The sequence below is a fragment of the Oncorhynchus tshawytscha genome, linkage group LG04 (genome assembly GCF_018296145.1).
Source record: "Oncorhynchus tshawytscha isolate Ot180627B linkage group LG04, Otsh_v2.0, whole genome shotgun sequence".
In the NCBI taxonomy this organism is placed as follows: domain Eukaryota; kingdom Metazoa; phylum Chordata; class Actinopteri; order Salmoniformes; family Salmonidae; genus Oncorhynchus; species Oncorhynchus tshawytscha.
Window position 1 is genome coordinate 19,825,307 of NC_056432.1, and position 23,083 is coordinate 19,848,389.

Sequence of the window (23,083 nt, forward strand, 5' to 3'; positions counted from 1 at the left end):
TGTTCAGAAGGTCCCTGGTTCTAGCCCAGGTTGGCAAGGAGTGGGACGGAAGCAACACTGTTAAATTGGTGCCGTGACCCGGATCAATGGTTGCTTTGGAGAAGAGGGGGTCAAAGGGGGTGAAGTGCACCCCGTCTGAAATGGCTAGCTAGTTAGCAGTGCACGCTAGTATTGTTTCAATTGGTCACGTCACTCGCTCATAGATCTTGAAGTAGCTGTTTCCCTTGCTCTGCAAGAGCTGCTGCTTTTGTGGAACGAAAGGTTATGATTCTTCGAGGGTGACTGTTATCAATATGTTCAGAGGTTCCCTAGTTTGAGCCCAGGTTGGGGCGAGGAGAGGGGCAGAAGCAACGCTGTTACATTGACAGTGTCATTTCTTGAAGGCTGTCTGGTCTAGTCTCTGTGGCACTTTCAATGGGGCTAATTATGATGTAATTTGGTTGGATCCACTGTGGTGTGAGATGCTTTCCATCTGTCAGTCTCCACCCCCAGGGTCTCTAGCACAATGATATGGACATTTCTGTGAACGAGGGATAACTCATCACTCAAGACAAACCAAGCTTATTGATTGGATGGGCTCCAACAAGAGCAGAATTACAATGAATTCAATGCTCAATATTTTGCCTTTGATTATGTGATTAGAACAGGTTGAGACTTGCATTATTGAGTTAGTGTATGAGTGTGTTCACGGGGCTCTCAGACAGTGTGTGTGAGTGTGTGTGCCTGCGTGTGGGTATCATTGACAGTGTGCCAGAAGAGACCTGTTGGTGTCAGCTGCTCTGCTGTGCCAGAGAGAAGACAGGAAGAGGAATATAGAGGAATACGCATGATAATGAATATCCCAGGGATGTGTACAGTAGGACTGTGTATGTATATGTGCGTGTGTGTATACGTGTGTGTGTATAGGTACGTGTGTATGTGTGTGGTAAATTGATTTAGGCCTAGCTCTTCATCTCTCCTTTTGCTCGGTAACTCCAAATTCTAGTTCCATTAGGTCCACGAAATTGAAACTGCACTTTCACTTTTGTCCCCAAAATGGGACGTGAGATGAAGACCGTTCTGTGTTTTTCCTGGAGAGACCCAGAAATAGAGCTGTTGTTTCAGAAGACAGCGAGTATTTCTGATGCACTCTATTTTGTCAGTAATGATTTCCCTATGCTCCAGAAATAGCAATGATTTCCTACATTTTAAATTGACAGATTCTGATTATTCTATTGGACTCAAATGACTCATAAAGGGCTTTTTGATAAAGGCTATTCAGTGAGATTCACCTGAGAAATGTGGTGCTATAAGGTGTTTGTTTTACCTGTAGCTTCCTGAAGAACATTGGATTTTGTCCCAGTGAGATTTGTGACAGCTGTTCTGCCCAGAGGCTACGGACAATGGCGTCAGATGCGAATCGCTGTGTGTGTCTACGGCTAAACGTGTGATGTTTAAAATGAATCACCACCATGTGCAATTGAGCTGCACCAGTACATTCACCACGAGAGAGTGAGAATCAATTTCGCAGCTCTCACAGCCGTGCCACGTCAACACCTGAAACTAAATTGCACACTATTCTATAAAGCCATAGAACAGCACATCAGAGCACACAGAGACCCATAACACAGACTGAAGCTACATCAACACACGGCTGTGCAGAATACATGGTGTAGCACAGCCCAGTGGTTAGTGTAGAATCTCTGGTTGTGTGGTGTAATGCTGGGGAACTGTGGTGAACAATTCAATTGAAAGGCCATCAAAGGAGAAAGGAGCATTTGTCCAGTGGTGTAAAGTACTTAAGTAAAAATACTTTAAAGTACTACTTAAATTGTTTTTTTAGAGTACCTGTACTTTGCTTTACTGTTTATATTTATGGAAACTTTTACTTTTACTTCACTACATTCCCTGACTCCCAAAAGTACTCGTTACATTTTGACAGGAAAATGGTCCAATTCACATACTTGGTCCAATCACTAAACACAAATGCTTTGTTTGCAAATGATGTCTGAGTGTTGGACTCTGCCCCTGGCTATCCGTTTTTTTATTTCAATGGTGACGTCTTGTTTGTTTAATATAAGGAAGTTGAAATGATTTATACTTTTACTTTTTGTACTTGAAGTACATTTGAGCAATTACATTTACTTTTGATACTTAAGTATATTTAAAACAAAATACTTGTATACTTTTACTCAAGTAGTATTTTACTGGGTGACTTTTACTTTTTCTTGAGTCATTTTCTATTGAGATATCTTTACTTTTACTCAGGTATGAAAATGGAGTACTTTTTCCACCACTGCATTTGTCTCATCGACAGGGCTAGTGTTCACAGAGAAACAGTTTCTCATTGGTAGTCCCTTCCTGTTTCAGTCAGTTTTATTCCATTTGGTACCAAATTAACATGACCCACGGGGAAATATCAGTCATGTCATGCTGCAAGGACACTGATTATGCTTTTTTGTTAAATGGTGTCTTGGCTATACAGTATAAAGATGCAGGAGTGTGGGTGTGTAGGCTCATGCATTATTATGTTAGATATTATGTTTGATGTGTTCTCTCGTATGTAGGTGTCCACATTGATTCTCTGCATGTCAGTTCAAACACACACACACACAGCAGGAGGGCTGTTTCCATGGTTATTGCAGTGTATTACCTAACAGGATATTCTGCATTTTTATCCTTTTTATCCTTTCCTCTGTTAGCCAACATTGCCTCTCCACCTCCCGCCCCCAAGCTGTTTCATAATGAGGGTTACTTGCACTGACTGGCCGACAGGTGTCCATCAATCTGTTATCACATACACTTTGTGAGTTAATATGATCTTTAGATAAAGAATGATGGGAGTCCAAGGCCCTGTCACTCTCCATGTCTCTCGATTTCTCTTACATTCACTCAATCATCTCTCTCGTTTTCTTTCTCTCACATCAGCCAGGTCACCGCGATACAAGTCAGTATTCGACGTCCATCCGTGTCTGAGGACGTCGGGAGATGACGTGCACTAGGGGCAACAGTGAGAACTGTTACCTTCAAGTAGTTTTGGTTTTGCTACATTGGGGATGGCAGATGAGTGTAAGTATCTGCCTCTGATTCCAAAGGTTGCAAGTTTGAATCCAGCATTAGAATGTTATTTCTGAGACTTTTGTTTTAAGCATATCCCAAACCTTAACCCTTACTTTAACCGTTCAGAGTTAATGCCTAACCTTAAGATTGAAGAGTTAGTGCCTAAACTTAACACTAACCTTAAACATTTGGAGATAATGCCAAAACTTAACCACTTCTGCATTTTCAGTTTGCAACAACTTAAACATTTGATGTTTGAGAAACATGGATGAACGTCTAATTCTGACGGGAGATTGTGAGAGCTAGTTCATTGCATACTGCACATTGCCTCTTTATCACCACTCCTTTGTATCTCTCTCTCTCTCGCTCTCTCGCTCTCTCTATTTCTCCATCTACCCACTCTCTTGTATTGTATCTCTCCTTACCTTTTCATTTGTTTCTGGCTCTCTGCCCCACCACCATCTCTCTCTCTCTCTCCCTCTCCCTCTCTCTCTCGCTCTCTTTTTTCTCTCTCTTTTTCTCTCTCTCTGTTTTTCTCTCTGTCTCTCTCTGTCTCTCTATTTCCCTCTGTTCTCTGTGAGGGGGTCAGGGTTATCACCTCTCATGTTCTCAGACAGAATGGCCTTGCCACTCCTGATTAGCAGTCGCTCGGGCAAGCGGCTAGTGCGGCTTAGTGAAGGCCTATGGGAAAAAGAGCTGCTTATTCTACCCTCAGGAAATGGATTGGACACGATGGGGCTAAAACAAGCGCCCTCTATCACACACACACACACACACACACACACACACACACAGAGAGAGAGAGATGCACACGCACACACCCACACACACAGATGCACACGCACACACACACCTTCTGCCCTCTTCTTATTTTAAAATGTGATGTGGCATGGTACATTCATTGTAAGGGGATTTAAGTGGCTGGCTAATCACACCCTGTTGCCAAGGATTAATGTTTGTTTGTTGTGGTTGGCAAACAGCCTATAGTCAGGGTTTAAGTAAATGCCTTCCCTTCCCCTTTGAAAGACGGGCTTTACGGCCTGTTTGGATTTCTTTATCAAATCAAGTGTTATTTATATAGCAAATTTCAACACAATGCACTTCACAAGAAAAAAACAAATAAACAATGAAAATAAAAACTGAAATATTTACTACACAAGAAACAAAAGAGGACAAAAATGATTTAAAACTGAAAGACAAATGAAAAGCCACCCCAAGGAAAATCAAAGCTAAATAAGTGTGTTTTAAGATCTATTTTAAATATGTCCTCATTTTCGGCCCCTCTCAGGTTCTCTATGACAAGCCAATAATGTCTGTAACACAGTGTACACTCTAAAGGGGCTGACAAAATGAGCACAGCTCTCTCTCTGTTAGCTCGCCCACTGACAGATGTGTGACTGATTAAAAAGACCCATCCTCCACTCCTCCGTCCATCCCTACCTCAAATCACATTGGATTTGTCACATGCGCCGAATACAACGGGTGACACGAGGAATAAAATACACAAGAACGACGCTACATACAGGGCACAGGAGGTTGGTGGCACCTTAATTGGTGAGGACGGGCTGGTGGTAATGGCTGGAGCGGAATCAGTGGAATGGTATCGAATATATCAAAAACATGGTTTGATGCCATTCCATTTGCTCAGTTCCAGCCATTGTTATGAGACGTCCTCCCCTCAGCAGCCTCCACTGATACAGGGATTACCAGTACCTGATCAATGTGCAGGGGTACGAGCTATTTGAGGTAGATATGTACATGAAAGCAGGTAAAGTGACTAGGTATCACGATAGATAATAATAAGAGTGAAATAAAGAACAGAGTAGCAGCAGCATATGATGAGTGTAAAGTCAAATCAAATCAAATTGTATTTGTCACACGCCCTGAATACAACAGGTGTAGCCGCGAAACGCTTACTTATAAGCCCTTAATCAACAATGCAGTTTGAAGAAACATAAGAGTTCAGAAAGTATTTACTAAATCAACTGAAGTGAGTACCAGTCAAAACTTTGGACACACCTTTTTCTTTATTTGGACTATTTTCTACATTGTAGAATAATAGTTAAGACATCAAAACTGTGAATTAACACATATGGAATCATGTAGTAACCAAACAAGTGTTAAACAAATCAAAATATATCTTAGATTTTAGATTCTTCAAAGTAGCCAGCCTTTGCCTTGATGACAGCTTTGCACACTCTTGGCATTCACTCAACCAGCTTCATCAGGAATGCTTTTCCAACAGTCTTGAAGGAGTTCCCACATATGCTAAGCACTTGTTGGCTGCTTTTTCTTCACTCTGCGGTCCATCTCAGCCCAAACCATCTCAATTGGTTTGAGGTCAGGTGATTGTGGAGGTCAGGTCATCTGATGCAGCAATCCATAACTCTCCTTCTTGGTCAAATAGCCCTTAGGTGTGTTGGGACGTTGTCCTGTTGAAAATCAAATGATTGTCCCACTAAGCACAAACCAAATGGGATGGGGTATCGCTGCAGAATGCTGTGGTAGTCATGCTGGTTAAGTGTGCCTTGAATTCTAAATAAATTACAGACAGTGTCACCAGCAAAGCACCATCACATCCTCATCCATCCATGCTTCACCATGCTTCATCCATGCTTCACGGTGGGAACCATACATGCAGAGATCATCCATTCACCTACTCTACGTCTCACAAAGACACGATGGTTGGAACCAAAAATCTCAAATTTGGACTCAAAGGTCAGATTTCCACTGGTCTAATGTCCATTGCTTGTGTTTCTTGGCCCAATCAAGTCTCTTCTTATTATTGGTGTCCTTCAGTAGTGGCTTCTTTGCAGCAATTTGACCGTGAAGGCCTGATTCAGTCTCCTCTGAACAATTGATGTTGGGATGTGTCTCTTACTTGAAATCTGTGAAGCATTTATTTGGCCTGCAATCGTAGGTGCAGTTAATGAACTTATCCTCTGCAGCAGAGGTAACTCTGGGTCTTCTTTTCCTGTGGCGGTCCTCATGAGAGACAGTTTCATCATAGCGTTTGATGGTTTTTGCGACTGCACTTGAAGAAACGTTCAAAGTACTTGAAATTTTCCGCGTTGACTGACCTTCTGATATGAGAATTATGTTCTTAAGGTACATAACCCAATTTAATTATATTACTCAGTCTGCAAACCAGAATTTGTAAGATCCTGGTAGAAAGAAACAGACGGAGGCCCAGCTAAAATAGTCAAAATCGGGGTATTCACGGGAACATTCTAAAGTCAAGAATACAAAGACATCCATTTTATAGCTGCGCACATATATACACACAAACAGTAGATATCCTACGCACATACTTCCACACAAACAGTAGATATCCTACGCACATACATCCACACAAACAGTAGATATCCTATGCACATACATACACACAAACAGTAGATATCCTATGCACATACATACACACAAACAGTAGATATCCTACGCACATACTTCCACACAAACAGTAGATATACTACGCACATACTACACACAAACAGTAGATATCCTACGCACATACATACACACAAACAGTAGATATCCTACGCACATACATACACACAAACAGTAGATATCCTACGCACATACATACACACAAACAGAAGATATCCTACACACATACATACATACACAAACAGAAGATATCCTACGCACATACTGTCTCACTACCCAGCTGACAGAGATCAGGGAGACCTTGACCTTGAGACGTACTCCCCGTTCTCTCCCAAATCTCTAGTCAGGTCGGCGCCGAATTTTGCTCAGACAGTCTGTGTTTAAAATACCATAAAGACATAAACATGAGCTATATTGTTTTACCCTCATTCTGACTAGAACTACACATTTATTGATTATAATTGTATACATTCTAATCAATTCCATACAATTTTATGGTTTCAGGGTGGAATATTCTAATCATTCAATTAACAGATAAATCCCATTAACACCTTCATGTCTTAATGTAATGATGGACTGTTGTTTTATTTAGCTTTATTTTGCATATTTGAAATTCCACAAATGAACTTTTATCAAGGCACACCTGGTAATTGAAATGCATTCCAGGAGACTACCTCATGAAGCTGGTTGACAGAATGCCAAGAGTGTGCAAAGCTATTATCAAGCAAAGGGTGGCTACTTTGAAGAATTTGTTGAACACTTTTTTGGTTACTACATGATTCCAAATGTGTTATTTCTTAGTTTTAATGTCTTCACTACTATTCTACAATATAGAAAATAATAAAACTAAACAAAAAACATGCAATGAGTTGGTGTGTGTCCAAACTTTGGACTGGTACAGTATATATATATATATATATATATATATATATATATATATATATATATATATAAATAATTTAACAAATAAAATAACAATAACGAGGCTATATGCAGGGTTGTACCGGTAGCGAGTCAATGTGCGGGGATACAGGTTTGTCAAGGTAATTGAGGTAATATGTACAGTTGAAGTAGGAAGATTGCATACACTTAGGTTGGAGTCAATAAAAATTGTTTTTCAACCACTCCACAAACAAACTATAGTTTTGTACTGTATCACAATTCCAGTGGGTCAGAAGTTGACATACACTAAGTTGACTGTGCCTTTAAACAGTTTGGAAAATTCCAGAAAATGGAGGTCATGGCTTTAGAAGCTTCTGATAGGCTAAAAAAATGTAGACCTCCACAAGTCTGGTTCATCCTTGGGAGCAATTTCCAAATGCCTGAAGGTCCCACGTTCATCTGTACAAACAATAGTATGCAAGTATAAACACCATGGGACCACGCAGCCGTCATACTGCTCAGGAAGGCATTCAAAATTATCTATATCCACAGTAAAACGAGTTGTATATTGACATAAAAAAGGTCCGCTCAGCATGGAAGAATCCACTGCTCCAAAACCGCCGTAAACTGCACTTGGGGACAAAGATTGTACTTTTTTAGAGAAATTTCCTCTGGTCTGATGAAACAAAAATATAACTGTTTGGCCATAACTACCATCATTATGTTTGGAGGGAAAGGGGGGGGCTTGCAAGCCGAAGAACACCATCCCAACCGTGAAGCACAGGGGTGGCAGCATCATGTTGTGGGGGTAGATGGCATCATGGGGTAGGAAAATTATGTGGATATATTGAAGCAACATCTCAAGACATCAGTCAGGAAGTTAAAGCTTGGTTGCAAATGGGTCTTCCAAGTGGACAATGACCCCAAGCATACTTCCAAAGTTGTGGCAAAATAGCTTAAGCACAACAAAGTCAAGGTATTTTAGTGGCCATCACAAAGCCCTGACCTCAAACCTATAGAAAAGTTGTGGGCAGAAATGGAACAGAATGTGCGAGCAAGGAGGCCCACAAACCTGACTCAGTTACACCAGCTCTGTCAGGAGGAATGGGTCAAAATTCACCCAACTTATTGTGGGAAGCTCGTGGAATGCTACCCGAAACGTTTGACCCAAATTAAACCATTTAAAGGCAATGCTACCAAATACTAATTGAGTGTATGTAAACTTCTGACCCACTGGGAATGTGATGAAAGAAATTAAAGCTGAAATAAATAATTCTGTCTATTATTATTCTGACATTTCACATTCTTAAAATAAAGTGGTGATCCTAACTGACCTAAGACAGGGAATGTTTACTCTGATTAAATGTCAGGAATTGTGAAAAACGGAGTTTAAAAGTATTTGGCTAAGGTGTATGTAAACTTCCAACTTCAACTGTATGTTGATATTTTTCTCATTTGATGGCTCAGCGGAGATCGTAGCAGGACTTCTTGTACTTGTTCTTGTCCTCAACCGTAGCTTCAGTGTTGGCTGCGATAGTGCTGTTCTCTGTGTTAATCCAGGGTTTTGGATTGAGGAAGCAGTGAACCTTCACTGTGGGGACAACGTCGGGGATGCATTTCCTAATGAAGCCGTTGACTGAGGTGGATAGCTCACCGAAGCTATCGCCCGAGTCCTGGAACATATTCCAGTCCATGCTAGCAAAGCAGTCCTGCAGCATAGCTTCCAATTCGGATGATGATTTCTCTACGAAGCCTCAGGGTTCTTCCTGTTTTGAGCTTCTGCTTGTAGACAGGAATCAGGACTATAGAGTACCAAGATCTGATTTGCCGAACAGGGGATAAGGGAGGGCCTTGTATGCTTGCTTGTGGGCAGAGTAACAGTGGTCTAGGACTTTATCGCCCCTAGTGGAGAAGGAGACATGCTGTTGGAAGTTGGGGATCATGTATCTTAATGACGTGGAATTAAAATCACCGGCAACAAGAAAAGCAGGATCTGGGTGCATAAAAGTGCCAGCTTGATGTTTTTCTTGTCCTGAGGTGGAATGTATACAGCAGTCATGATAACAGCTGACAACTCTTAGGAGGTAGAATAGTAGGCATTTGACCATTAGGTATTCCAAGATGGGTGAACAATGGGTCGAGACCTCCACTACGCTAGAGTCACCACACTATTTGCTGTTGATGAAGAGGCTATTGATTTTCCTGAATACATTGTCCTCTCTGCTCGGTGAATGGACAATACATTGAGTTGGATAGCCATGGGGCGTATCTGGTCCAAAACCCATGTTTCAGAAAAGCAGAAGATATTGCATTTACGATAGTCCCGTTGATAGCAAATCTGCGATCGGAGGTCAACCATCTTATTATCAATTATATTTGCCAATATAATGGAAGGAATAGGTGGCCGGTTTTCCCTTTGCCATTATCAAAAGAATCACAGAATAGCAAAGTTGGGTCGGAGCTCGCGAGACAGCAGCCATACTGTATGGCACCATCGTACAGATTGAATAAGCTAGAGGGCCCTCCTCTGAAGTGGCCAAGTCCTGTCTAGGCCCAGGGTTGAGGGCAGGTTCAGGTGAAATACATACACATAACTCAGCTCATGAGATGTTGATGACAGGCACCTGGAGGCATGGGTCTAGAACTTTCATTGGGAGAGATGTTTGCAACCCACCCCTCTATTCTATTGCCTTGCAGAGTAACCAGCTTGCATTCTTCCAATGCAATGACCTTGACCAGAGTGGGCCTATGAAGGAGCGATAGTGTGAGAATATGTGTGTGTGTGTTTGCGTGTGTTTATGTGCATATCTCTGTGCGTGTGTGTGTGTGTGTGTGTGTGTGTGTATGTGTGTGTGTGTGTGTGTGTGTGTGTGTGTGTGTGTGTGTGTGTGTGTGTGTGTGTGTGTGTGTGTGTGTGTGTGTGTGTGTGTGTGTGTATGCGTGCACATGTGTGTGTGTATGCGTGCACGTGTGTGCGTAATGAATCGGAGACAGTGCATGGAGTTTATGTCAGGGTATGCTAACAATAGTGTCTGTGTTCTAATGAGTGTGTGTACACTTGAACCATCATGGTGTATTTCAGATCATCTCCTGAAATCTTCCCCATTAAAGCATTACAACAGCTTCCAGGTGTTTTCACACAATATTGTTCACTTTTCCACCTGTCCTCAAGCATTCAGGTCACAGCAAAATCAACAGGAAGGAAGACAACCATTTGGGGTTTTGTTTGGGTTAAAGGGGCCTTGAATTCTCCTCTGGTGAGGCACATTAGATGCATTAGGAATGGAATTTCAACACGACAAACACATCCTCACAACGCTTAATCCATTACAAGTTCATTAGGAGAAAACCAACAGAATTCTTAATCTGTTTGTGTGTCCTGTTTATAATATCACAAACACTCTTGCTCAGAGGAATAGAGTACTGTCTGGCTTTTGTTTTGATGTTGGCATCCATTTTGTGGCATATTGAACATGGGAGTTTCAAGAATAGGAAAGGCTTTGTCTGAGAGTTTCTATAATGTCCTTGTAAAGGGCTTTGACTTTGTGTCATATCATTAGCTGCGCTCTCCACTCCCAATCACAGTATTGACATGGAAGCTGGTGATGCTGGCCACCTTATGAATGAGACTGAGGAACTGATCTCATTCTATAGGACCATTAGGCTAGTGTGTCTGCAGGTTTCCTCAACTCTAATTGGCTCTCTGAAAGTCACTGCTCACAGACTCAGCCTTCCTGACCTCCCAAGAGACCTGTCACATTCTGACTGTGGATTCTAACAGGGCCTGTCACAAAATCTGTATAATATTCCCAGTAGAATTTGTATATAATCTAAATCTGAGTTAACACAGACCATCACACAGAGAACATCTACACTTGTCTCAACTGGACTGGTTCAGATTTGATCAGTTGTGTTCTGATTTTAGAACTTTGAGTTCTCTTGAAATCTGAGACTCTACATAAATTGAACACATTGAATCCTCAAAACGGAGAAAATCTCAACTGGATTTCATTACCTGGCCACACTGCTCGACTCAATAATCTTTTTCATGTTGTTTAACTTGACGGGGTCAAGATGCCATCATTACTTTGCCCAATTATACACTAGTAGAATGCTATAAGTATAATACACATTCGATGTCTATGGCTAACTCATGATATGTTGCCAAATATACTTTTTTCCCTCCCAGCCATTTCTTTGAGTGGAACGTTTCTCAGAGGGCAGGTCGGTTGGGGGTAGATGCTGAGGTCAAGCTGTAACACTGCTCTTTTGTAGTGCTGGTTTAGAACCTGTCTGTTCTTGGTCTCCTAATCCAGGGATTATACAGATTTAAAGTAATCTGGGCAAGTTTTAATTAGTCTGAACAGTGGGGAGACCAGGAAAATAATACTCTAATCTGCACTAATTTAAATCCTACTCAAACAAACACACGTACACAGGGAATTGAGGGAAATACACCTTTTGTTTGATTTTTTTTTACCTAGGCAAGTCAGTTAAGAACAAATTCTTATTTTCAATGATAGCCCAGGAACAGTGTGTTAACTGCCTTGTTCAGGGGCAGAACAACAGATGTGTACCTTGTCAAATAAGCTAGTTAAATAGTTTGTTGTCTTGCAAATCTGCCAATATGAAAACCGAATTCAAAAATATCAGTTGCTGAAAACAGCTGGTCAAACTAGAAAAACGTGGGAGAATTTGACAGCTTTAGTGGCAGAGGGGACAGGAGAGGTTTATCACTCACTGCGTTTACAATGTATCCAATTTCATTTTGTGTGGTTGTTGGTTTAGCTTTCTGTAACTTTGTAACAAGTACGGTCTGCATTTGTAGGCGCATATTATTGGCTCATGATTGCAAGGTGTCCCGAATTATTTTTCAACTGTCCCATTATCTTATCTGGTTTTAATGTCCATTCTAGAATGCCCTTCCAGACAATCAGGAATTAGATTTCAACAATGCTGTGGTATAATGTTATAATAATCTGGCTAAACCCAAGAAGAATGTCCCCATTACTCAGAAGTGCTTTGTGGTGTCAAGAGCTGTTATATGCTGCTCACACACACCAGGAGCTGCACAGTAGCTGTGGAGGCCGGAGACAGACAGGTGTGGTGTGCACTGATAGAGAGGACACACTGCAGTGCATATCTGAGTGACATGGTAGTCGGGCTTAAATGGCCACTCTCCCTGGTGGGCCATCTCCTTGAGGGAAAGATGCCCAACGCCATTACAGGCATAACTAGAAAAAAGACATATTCAAGCATCCATAGTGGAGGGGAGACTTGTAGTGGTTTTACAGTGGAGAAACGTCAGCAGTTGTATTGTTGTTCTACATGTACCAATTGTGCATGTTTGTATGCGACTGTATCTATGTGTGTGTGTGTGCATGCATGATGGAAATGAACAGAGTTCCTTCTCTGATACCGTAGTGAGGGATTAGTTTTTTTTGGGGGGCTTGTGATTGGACATATGGGGGTGTTTCTGATCAGGCTAATCCCCCTACAACACCAGACACACACACACACACACACACACACACATTCCAGTGGGCTCATAGGGCCACAGTGGCTCTGGTTTAGCCCTAATGTCCTTAGGCTGCGGGGTGGACTGGACAGGCCTGGTGTCAGGATCCAGTGAGGGTGTGAGGTTTAGAGATATAGAGATGCCCTCAGCACTTGCCCTGCTTTTCACAGGACGCTCCCATCAATGCAGCACAGCAACACACTCAGGTAAGTGTCTGGCTCAGGTGTACTGTTTTTGATGTACTTTATTCTTTCTAGTCCGACAGAGTCCCTAGTGAAGGTTCTGATGACAAAACTTACCGTATTCTAATAACAAAGAAATGCTTTTTATTGAATTAAAATGTTCTTCGAAGAGGGTCTGAATAGGCTTATCTCTCACCACTGATGTAGTCTCATAGAGAACAGCACAGAAATAACACATTCTCTGCGCAGAGACATGAGAGGAGAAACTGTTGTGAATTCTCACTGTGGTGCAGATTTTTATTGAATGGTATTTTGAAGTAGCCTAGACTTAACTACCGCAAGAAACTGAAAAAGATTTAAACAGAGGGTTCTATTTGTCGTTGATCCATTGTCTTTGCTCTGTATCCCGGTATTGTTTCTATATTCAGTTCAATTGCTGCAATTTGTATTCATTGGGAAATTATTTTTTATTTTTTTCAAGAGATTCTGTTTGCTAGTTGCCTTCCTTTGAATAATTGATGTACCTTTCTACGAACAGAATTTACTTTTAAAGACTGTTGTGGACACAGGAGAGTGCATGAATGATTATTATTGTGATTTAAAAAAAGCGTAGTCCTCTCAAATTAAAAACATACTGTTCTGACTATAACTCAATGTTAAATCATTTAGAAACAAACATTTTCTCTCAAATAGGCAACAGAACATCTTTTTTAATTTGACCCTTTATTTAACTAGGCAAGTCAGTTAAGAACAAATTCTTATTTACAATGATGGCCTACTCCAGCGACGCTGGGCCAATCGTGCGTCGCCCTGTGGGACCCCCAATCACGCCCGGATGTGATACAGCCTGGATTCAAACCAGGGACTTATATGAACCCTCTTGCACTGAGATTCAGTGCCTTAGACCACTGTGCCACTTGGAGCCCACATGTTTATGTGTTTCCCTGTATGCTAAGCTAAAGGGTAAATGTGTGTGGTAAATGGTTCTGATGAGGACATAGCAGTGATGGTGTAAAATATAAAAAGCTCAACACACATTTATTAAGGTTGAAGTTATTTATTTCATAATGTTTTCTCATGTATCTTCTTCAGTCATGAGACACCTAACTGGGATAGTCAATTAAAAGAAGATGCTCACCCATGCAAGCAGTGTGTCTTTTAGTATGGATATCACGAAAGAAACACAATGGAAATTGTGCTTTGACGTTAATTGGAATCTTCCACTGTTTGCATTTGTTCTAAGATAAAGGAAAAGTAATGGAAAAGACAAAAAAAAGTTAATAAAGATACTTTATTTGATATACATGGTAATTAAAAAGTGTGAAGTGCAATTGAGACAAGTAGCTAAGAATCTAATCCTATGGCTCAGTGCTTCCGCCGACGCTCCAATTAGTTTGACAGCAATTTTGTTAGAGAGAATATTTTTGCACAGTAAGAAAACAGATGAAGAGAAATCCATAATTTCAGTGAGATCTCTCCAGAGTTCAGACGTAATTCTCTTTTTATTAATATTATTATTTTCATTTTCATGAAGTTAAGTACAAATAGCATTCTATGTCAACCAAAGAAGAAAAACATGTTGCATACCTGCTCAATGTGTTAATGTGTGTTTATTTTGGAACAGATCAGTTAGACAGTTGGCTGTTCATTTGATGTGGTGTTTGAACAGACTCCCCACTAGTATTAGTAATGAAAAAGAGAGGGAGAAACAAGGAGAGGGAGAGAGAGAGGGGGAGAGGGGGTGGAGAGAGATATATAGTCTGTAATGTTGTCTTGACCCATGACAGGTTGTCTGATTTCCCTTACTCACAACCAAGACAACCAAGACACTACCAGCCAGCCTGACACACACAAACAAACACACACACACACACACACACACACACACACACACACACACACACACACACACACACACACACACACACACACACACACACACACACACACACACACACACACACACACACACACACACACACACACACACACACACACCGTCTTTCCCATGCCTTGGCACTAGTTGGCAGACGTCAGGTATGCACCCCAGAGACAAATCTTAATTACACAATGGGGTTTGGGCCACCCCATCATACCATGTCAAAACTCATAAACAAAACCAGTGAGACGGAGACAGAGAGAGAAAGCAGGGGGAGACAGAATGTTCAATATACTAGAGAGAGAGATACATAGAGAGAGAGACACACACAGAGAGTGAGAGAGAGAGAGAGAGAGAGAGAGAGAGAGAGACACACACACAGAGAGAGAGAGAGAGAGACAGAGAGAGAGAGAGAGAGAGAGAGAGAGAGAGAGACAAAGAGAGAGAGAGCCATAGAGAGAGCCACAGAGAGAGAACCACAAAGAAGATTGTGGAGGGTCTCCTTTTCTACCCCAGGGGTGGTTTTCTGTTGTTTGAGGCTTTGGCAAAGGTTGTGTTGTGTTTTCCGTGTTGTGTGGTTTTCTGGTCTTATCTTCTTTTTACTGAGAACACGAGAGCAGTGCCAGTAGGCTCATGCCAACACTGTCACGCCTAATTTAGTCAAAAACGGGAGGGAGAGATCTACTTTGTGCTTGTGCGCAGCGGCGTATGAATACATTGGTCGCAGCCTGTCGGGGGAGGGGAGGGGGGCTGCTTGCTGAGTCATCGCGGTCAGGTTGACCTGTGTAAAGTGGCCCCCCTACCCCTCCCCTTCCCGTGGCTTGACTTGTTCAGAGTAATGGTTTATCGTGGGAAGTCTGGTGTTAGGGTAAGTGTGCCTGTGTGGAGGGAGGCCTGCCTGGGGGGTTGGAGGTCGGTGCCTGAGGGGGTTTTGGCGTGCCGTGGGGGGACAGGGCCAGTCAGGCAGAGAGACAGTGTGTTGTTCTTTTTCTGACGGAGGGGAAAAGCCCTGTACAAGCAGAGCAGGCTGGGAACAGGGGACGCAAATTCTCCCGGAATAAAGCAGAGAAAAGTCCTCCTTTTGTTTTGCCTTGTGGTGTTCCTGCCATAGCTGCTGTGGGTTTTGGGAGGCTCGGTTCCCCTCCTCCAGTGTCTTTTAGCTGTCCCGTCCTGCTGTCGGGAGGCGACAGAGTGTTCCGGACACTCCTACCATCATGCTCATCTCCACAACACCTCATGTCCACTAACACTTCCTGTGTGGATGGGGTCAATGTGCATCTTTGTACAGAAAATGCTTTCACATTATATCCCCCCAGCGGTGTTGTTGGAGTCTAGGCTCTGTTCACCAGGCTCTGTTCACCAGGCTCTGTTCACCAGGCTCTGTTCACCAGGCTCTGTTCACCAGGCTCTAGCAGAGTATAATTGACTCTCTCCTTCAGACCCTGCAGTAGACATGACAGCCGCATGCCCCGATACACACACTTGTTTCCATTGGCTGTCAGTTGTGCTGTAATCCCATGGAAATGAGGAAATATTTCATATTCATGGACTCCGCAGGGGCAGGATGAAGAACTTCACATTTCTGAGAAACTCAAACAGAATTTACTGCCTGGGTGCACAGACCATCCGCTTACTCTCTGCACTTTATCTCAATGGGGAAGTAAACTATACTGAACAAAAATATAAACGCAACATGCAACAATTTTAACAGTTTTACTCAGTTACAGTACATATAAGGAAATCAGTCAATTGAAATACATTTATTACACCCTAATCTATCATTTCACATGACTGGGAAGACAGATAAGCATCTGTTGGTCACAGATACCTTAAAAAAAGGTAGGGGTGTGGATCAGAAAACCAGTCAGTATCTGGTGTTACTACCATTTGCCTCATGCAGTGAAACACATCTCCTAAGTATAGTTGATCAGGCTGTTGATTGTGGCCTGTAGAATGTTGTCCCACTCCTCTTTAATGGCTGTACAAAGTAGCTGGATATTGGCGGGAACTGGAACACGGTGTCGTACAGGTCGATCCAGAGCATCACAACCATTTTCAATGGGTGGTAGCTATGTCTGATGAGAATGCAGGCCATGGAAGAACTGGGACATTTTCAGCTTCCAGGAATTGTGTACAGAACCTTGCGTCATGTGGCCGTGCATTATCATGCTGAAACATGAGGGGATGTCGGTGGATGAATGGCATGACAATGGGCTTCAGGATCTCATCACGGTGTCTCCGTGCATTCATATTGCAATCGATAAAATGCAATTATGTTCGTTAGCCGTAGCTTATGCTTGCTCATACCATAACCTCACCGCCACCACGGGGCACTCAATTCACAATGTTGACATAGCAAACCACTCGCCCACACAATGTCACATGTCTGCCTGGTACAGTTGAAACCGCTATTCATCTGTGAAGAGCACACTTCTCCAGCATGCCAGTGGCCACCGAAGGTGAGTGAAGACAGATCAAGAACCCTGGTGAGGATGACGAGCACGCAGATGAGCTTCCCTGAGACAGTTTCTGACAGTTTTTGCAGAAATTATTTGGTTAATCAAACACACAGTTTCATCAGCTGTCCGGGTAGCTGGTCTCTGACGATCCCGCAGGTGAATAAGCCGGATGTGGAGGTGGGCTGGTGTGGTTACACGTGGTCTGTGGTTGTGAGGCCAATTGGACAAACTGCCAAAATCTCCAAAATGACGTTGGAGGCGGCTTATAGTAGATTAATGAACATTCAATTTTCTGGCAACAGCTCTGATGGACATTCGTGCAGTCAGCATGCCAATTGTACACTCGCTCAAAACTTGAGACATCTGTGGCATTGTGTTTTGTGACAAAACTGTACATTTAAGAGTGGCCTTGTATTGCCCCAGCACAAGGTGCTCCTGTGTAATGAGCATGCTGTTTAATCAGCTTCTTGATATGCCACACCTGTCAGGTGGATGAATTATCTTGGCAAAAGAATAATGCTCATTAACAGGGATGTAAACAAATTTGTGCACAACATTTGAGAGAAATGCGCTTTTTGTTCTTATCGAACATTCTGGGATCTTTTATTTCAGCTTATTAAACATGGGACCAACACTTTACATTGCGTTTATATTTTTGTTCAACATATATTAAATATTTGCATTCGAGTGTTTGTTAGTTTGCATGGTTGAGATTGCATGCACATCTTTGATAGTCATTTCCAACACAATTATTTTATTTTTCTTTATTTAACTAGGCAAGTCAGTTAAGAACAAATTCTTACTTACAATGACAGCCTACTGGGAAAAAGTGGGTTAACTGCCTTGTTCAGAACAACAGATTTCTACCTCTAGCTCGGGGATTCGATCCAGCAACCTTTGGTTACCGAGCTGACAAGGTAAAAATCTGTTGTTCTTCCCCTGAACAAGGCAATTAACCCGCTGTTCCTAGGCCGTCATTGAAAATTATAATTTGTTCTTAACTGACTTGCCTAGTTAAATAAAAGTCAAATAAAAAATAAAAAATTACTGGCCCAACGCTCTAACCACTAGGCTACCTGCCGCCCGTTTCAAGACCTCAAATTATGCATCTTAAATAGGCCTAGTCGATATCAGATAGGAAACCTGTGGCTTGTATCTATGCACTTCAAATTCTCAAGAAAAACAAAATCCTTCTTCCCATTCTAATGAATAGCTGTTGTTGTTTGGTAGAGAAATGCCTCTTATCTTCCCAGGGCCGACTGGGCTCCGACTCAGACTGGGGCTTAGCTGGGTACTAGCTGCCTGCATGCCTCCTGATGTGCCGCCTGTGATTCTCTCGTCTACCTCTCTTAAGTTAAGAGTCCTGTGGTCTGAGTTTGAGTAACTAGCTGACTGAGCATCTTCTCTTCTCTCCGCAGGCACAGAAATCGTGGATTGAGAGAGCCTTCAACAAGAGAGAATGTGTTCATATCATAGTGAGTGCCAAAGACCCCCATAGGTATGTGAAAAGTACTAAAAGACAACTTTGTTGTTCAATGTGAATGGGAAATTCATATTTTTGCTGTCTTACACCATATATACAAATGTATGTATGCTATTTCAGCCACTCCCGTTGCTGATGTTTATAAAATTGAGCACACAGCCAGACAAACATTGGCAGTAGAGTGGCCTTACTGAAGAGCTCACTTTCCAACAAGTCAGTTCGTAAAATTTTCGTCAAACTGTTATTGTGAACTGGAAACGTCTAGGAGCAACAATGGCTCAGCCAGAAGTGGTAGGCCACACAAGCTCACAGAACGGGACCGCCGAGTGATGAAGCGCATAGTGCTTAAAAATCATCTGTCCTTTGTTGCAACAATCACTACCTAGTTCCAAACTGCCCCTGGAAGCAATGTCAGCACAAGAACTGTTCGTCGGGGGGGATCATGAAATTGGTTTCCATTGCCGAGCAGCCGCACACAAACCTAAGATAACCATGCACAATGCCAAGCGTTGGCTGGAGTGGTGGAAAGCTCATCACCATTGGACTCTGGATCAGTGGAAATCCGTTTTCTGGAGTGATGAATCACGCTTCACCATCTGGCAGTCCGACGGACAAATCTGGGTTTGGCGTATGCCAGGAGAACGCTACCTGCCCCTATGCATAGTGCCAACTGTAAAGTTTGGTGGAATAGTAATAATGGTCTGAGGCAGTTTTTCATGGTTCGGGATAGGCCCCCTAGTTCCAGTGAATGGAAATTATAATGCTACAGCATACATCGACATTCTATACGATTCTGTGCTTCCAACTTTGTGGCAACAGTTTGGCATGACAATGCTCCCTTGCACAAAGCAAGGTCCATACAGAAATGGTTTGTCGAGATCGGTGTGGAAAAACTTGACTGGCCTGCACAGAGCCCTGACCTCAACTCTTTGGGATGAATTGGAAAGCCGACTGCGAGCCAGGCCATATGGCAAACATCCGTGCCCGACCACACTAATTCTCTTGTGGCTGAATGGAATCAAGTCCCTACAGAAATGTTCCAACATCCAGTGGAAAGCATTCCCAGAAGAGTGGAGGCTGTTATAGCAGCAAAGGAGGGACCAACTCCATATTAATGCTCATGACTTTGGAATGAGATGTTCGACGAGCAGGTGTCCACATACCTTTGCTCGTGTATTGTATGTTAGTCCCAATCTCCCGGACACCACACAAGGCATAGTGGAAGCAGCATCCAAAGCAGCTGTGTTCAAAATTAGCAGCAATGTTAAATATTTCTTAGCCAAATCAACTCAAAGACTTTGTTTGAAGTAACATAAAGGTGATTAGCCCCCAAACAATGTACATTACATGGTTGCCCCCAGCTCCCCAATTGATTTGTAGCTACAGATGGCTAAAGTTAGCTGTTTAAAGAAATCAGAACTGTGGATTACAGTCTCTCCTGGCCTATATAATACTGCCAGGGTAAGGAACCATATAACTGTAATGTCTAAAACACCAAAAATTCTAAACTTCACCACACACACAGTCTCATTCACATTGTATTTTACATTTATTTTAGCAAGGGAGCCCTGCAGATGTTTCATTCTCTAAAAAAAAGGAGGTATCTCTAAAGGACCTTATTAAATATATGAATATTTAATGAATCTGCGATATGTTCTGTATAAGTGGACATTCAGAACAAGCATAACAGACACACAATAAAATGCTGTGAATTACCAAAATCACTCCATTTCTAGGGAGCTACATCACACTGACATAAAGCATGCTATTGGCAGAACGTAACACCTGTCACAGACATATTTCTGCAGTAAAGAAACCAAGAATGATGCTTTCAAAAATGACATGTAATGAAGCAGTGAACACAGAATAAGTAAAGCTCTGGAGGGAAAATGAGGGGGCTCCAGGATCAAATAGTTACTCATCTGGAAATACTGGGTGTTTTTTCTTTGATCTCAGGCCGGTGTTTCCATCATCTCAGAATAAAGATTCCAGTTGTCTGCCCTCAGGGACTCCTGTCTGGACCTGTCACATTTCAACTCCATTATGTCCAATGTATGTGACTATTGACTACTAGTATGTCTAATGGCTATGATATTATGAGCGTAATTCTAGCACATTTACAGAGGCTTTATCAGAGATTTGTACAAAGCAGAGAGAGTGGGCTGCATGGGGTTTGTGTGAACGGCCTTTGAACTCCATTCTCTCACAGTAGATGAACGGGAACCTGCCCGACATGTCACCTCCTCCTTCCCAGCTCTAGTGCACATCTGGTGTCTGATCAGAAGGATGCAATGTTCAGAATGTTTCACCTCACATCTGACTACCTGTCCCCTCTCTTGCGCCTCCCCAGGTGCTGCTGTGGCCGTCTGATTGGTCAGCACGTTGGCCTGCCCCCCGGCATCTCCTCCAGTCAGAATGACAAGACGGAGCGTCTGGCTAAGAATGACAGCCTATCAGAGAAATGGTCAATCAGCAAACACACCCAGCTCAGCCCCACCGACGCCTTCGGAACCATTGAGTTCCAGGGAGGGGGCCACTCCAACAAAGCCATGGTGACCACTTTATACCTAGGGTTGAATGATATAACACATAAAGGGTGGATAGACAGATAAGGACATGTTTATATTACCATATAGATAGGGCCTATCCACATTACTGCAGACAAAGATATTGATGAGAGTAAACAATTCTTATTCCACTGAGGTCATATGTATGCAATCAAATGCATTGAACAGCTTTACTGTACTTAGCCTTTCACAAAATATCTCTCATTGTAATCTATATTACACGTTGATGTTATACCAAACAAATGACCGCTATTGGTTGTTTGTATGATCATTTGCAGTATGTGCGTGTGTCCTACGACACCAAGCCAGACCTCCTGCTGCACCTGATGACCAAGGAGTGGCAGCTGGACCTTCCCAAGCTGCTCATCTCGGTGCATGGGGGCCTGCAGAACTTTGAGTTGCAGCCCAAACTCAAACAGGTCTTTGGCAAGGGCCTCATCAAGGCTGCAATGACAACCGGAGCCTGGATCTTCACCGGCGGGGTCAACACAGGTGGGCTGGGTGGGTGGAGGCATGAAAAAGGCCCACTTAGTGGGCTAATAACAACCACGTGCTGTGACATTGTTCCCCATTAACCCTACGCTTCTGTTTATGACTGCTCTTGTGTTGTGTTGTGGGTGTGAAAAATCAATACTAGTGTTAGTAAAAAAAATATTTAAAAAAAATGCTCAGCCTAACCTTGACCCCAGCCACAACATTACATTTGGGTTGAATCTGGTTGGCGGGTGGTAACCTCGAAGGGTTAGGTAACTGTATAGATGTAGGTCATAAACAGAAAGAGAAGAGAGAAACAGAGGGGCAGAGGACAGAAAAAGAGTTGGGGAGATGGGAGGGTGAATAATTGACGGAGAGGAGGAAGTGGACAAAAGGAAGTGGACAGTGAGTGTCAGGTAGAGGGATGAAATGAGATTCCCCTCAGGTGTGACTGGGGGGAGAGGGAGAGAGATTGAGAGAGGGTGGTGGGGCCGAGATATACCTTTCTGTCGCTCTGTCTCTGGGTGCAGTGTAAATGTTTTTATGTTTTCGTAGTCTGTGTATTATTTATCTAAGATTACTCTATGTATCAATCCTGACAGAATGGCCCTCTTTCTTCATCTCTCTTTCAAACACACATACAACTCTCACTCACATGCATAATCTATTCTCTCTCGTCTCACACCCATACACACTTTCTCTCACACACTTTCTCTCTCTCTCTCTCTCTCTCTCTCTCTCTCTCTCTCACTTTCTCTGTCTCTGTCTCTCTCTCTCTCTCACACACACACACACACACACACACACACACACACACACACACACACACACACACACACACACACACACACACACACACACACACACACACACACACATCACAAACATACACTCAGGGGTGATCCGGCATGTGGGTGATGCGCTAAAGGACCATGCCTCTAAATCTCGGGGGAAGATCTGCACTATTGGCATCGCCCCCTGGGGCATCGTGGAGAACCAGGAGGACCTGGTGGGAAAAGACGTAAGTTACAGTGTGTGTGTGTGGGGGCACGTGTGTTTGTGAGTCAAATCAAATGTATTTGTCATGCTTCGTAAACAACAGTGACATGCTTACTTACGGGCCCTTCCCAACAATGCAGAGAGAAATATTTAACACGAGGAATAAATATACAATGAGTAACAATAACTTGGCTATATACACTTTTAGAAAAAA

At 42.6% G+C, this 23,083-nt stretch overlaps 1 protein-coding gene across 1 annotated transcript in view; it reads left to right on the top strand.

Moving 5' to 3' along the window:
• The window catches only part of trpm3 (transient receptor potential cation channel, subfamily M, member 3), a 169,687-nt gene that overhangs the window by 59,768 nt on the left and 86,836 nt on the right, over positions 1-23,083 (top strand). Inside the window, exons 2-5 of the mRNA XM_042320427.1 lie at positions 18,765-18,844; positions 21,180-21,381; positions 21,675-21,888; positions 22,767-22,891. Coding sequence (XP_042176361.1) covers positions 18,765-18,844; positions 21,180-21,381; positions 21,675-21,888; positions 22,767-22,891 — 621 coding nt within the window. The remainder of the gene's footprint in view (positions 1-18,764; positions 18,845-21,179; positions 21,382-21,674; positions 21,889-22,766; positions 22,892-23,083) is intronic.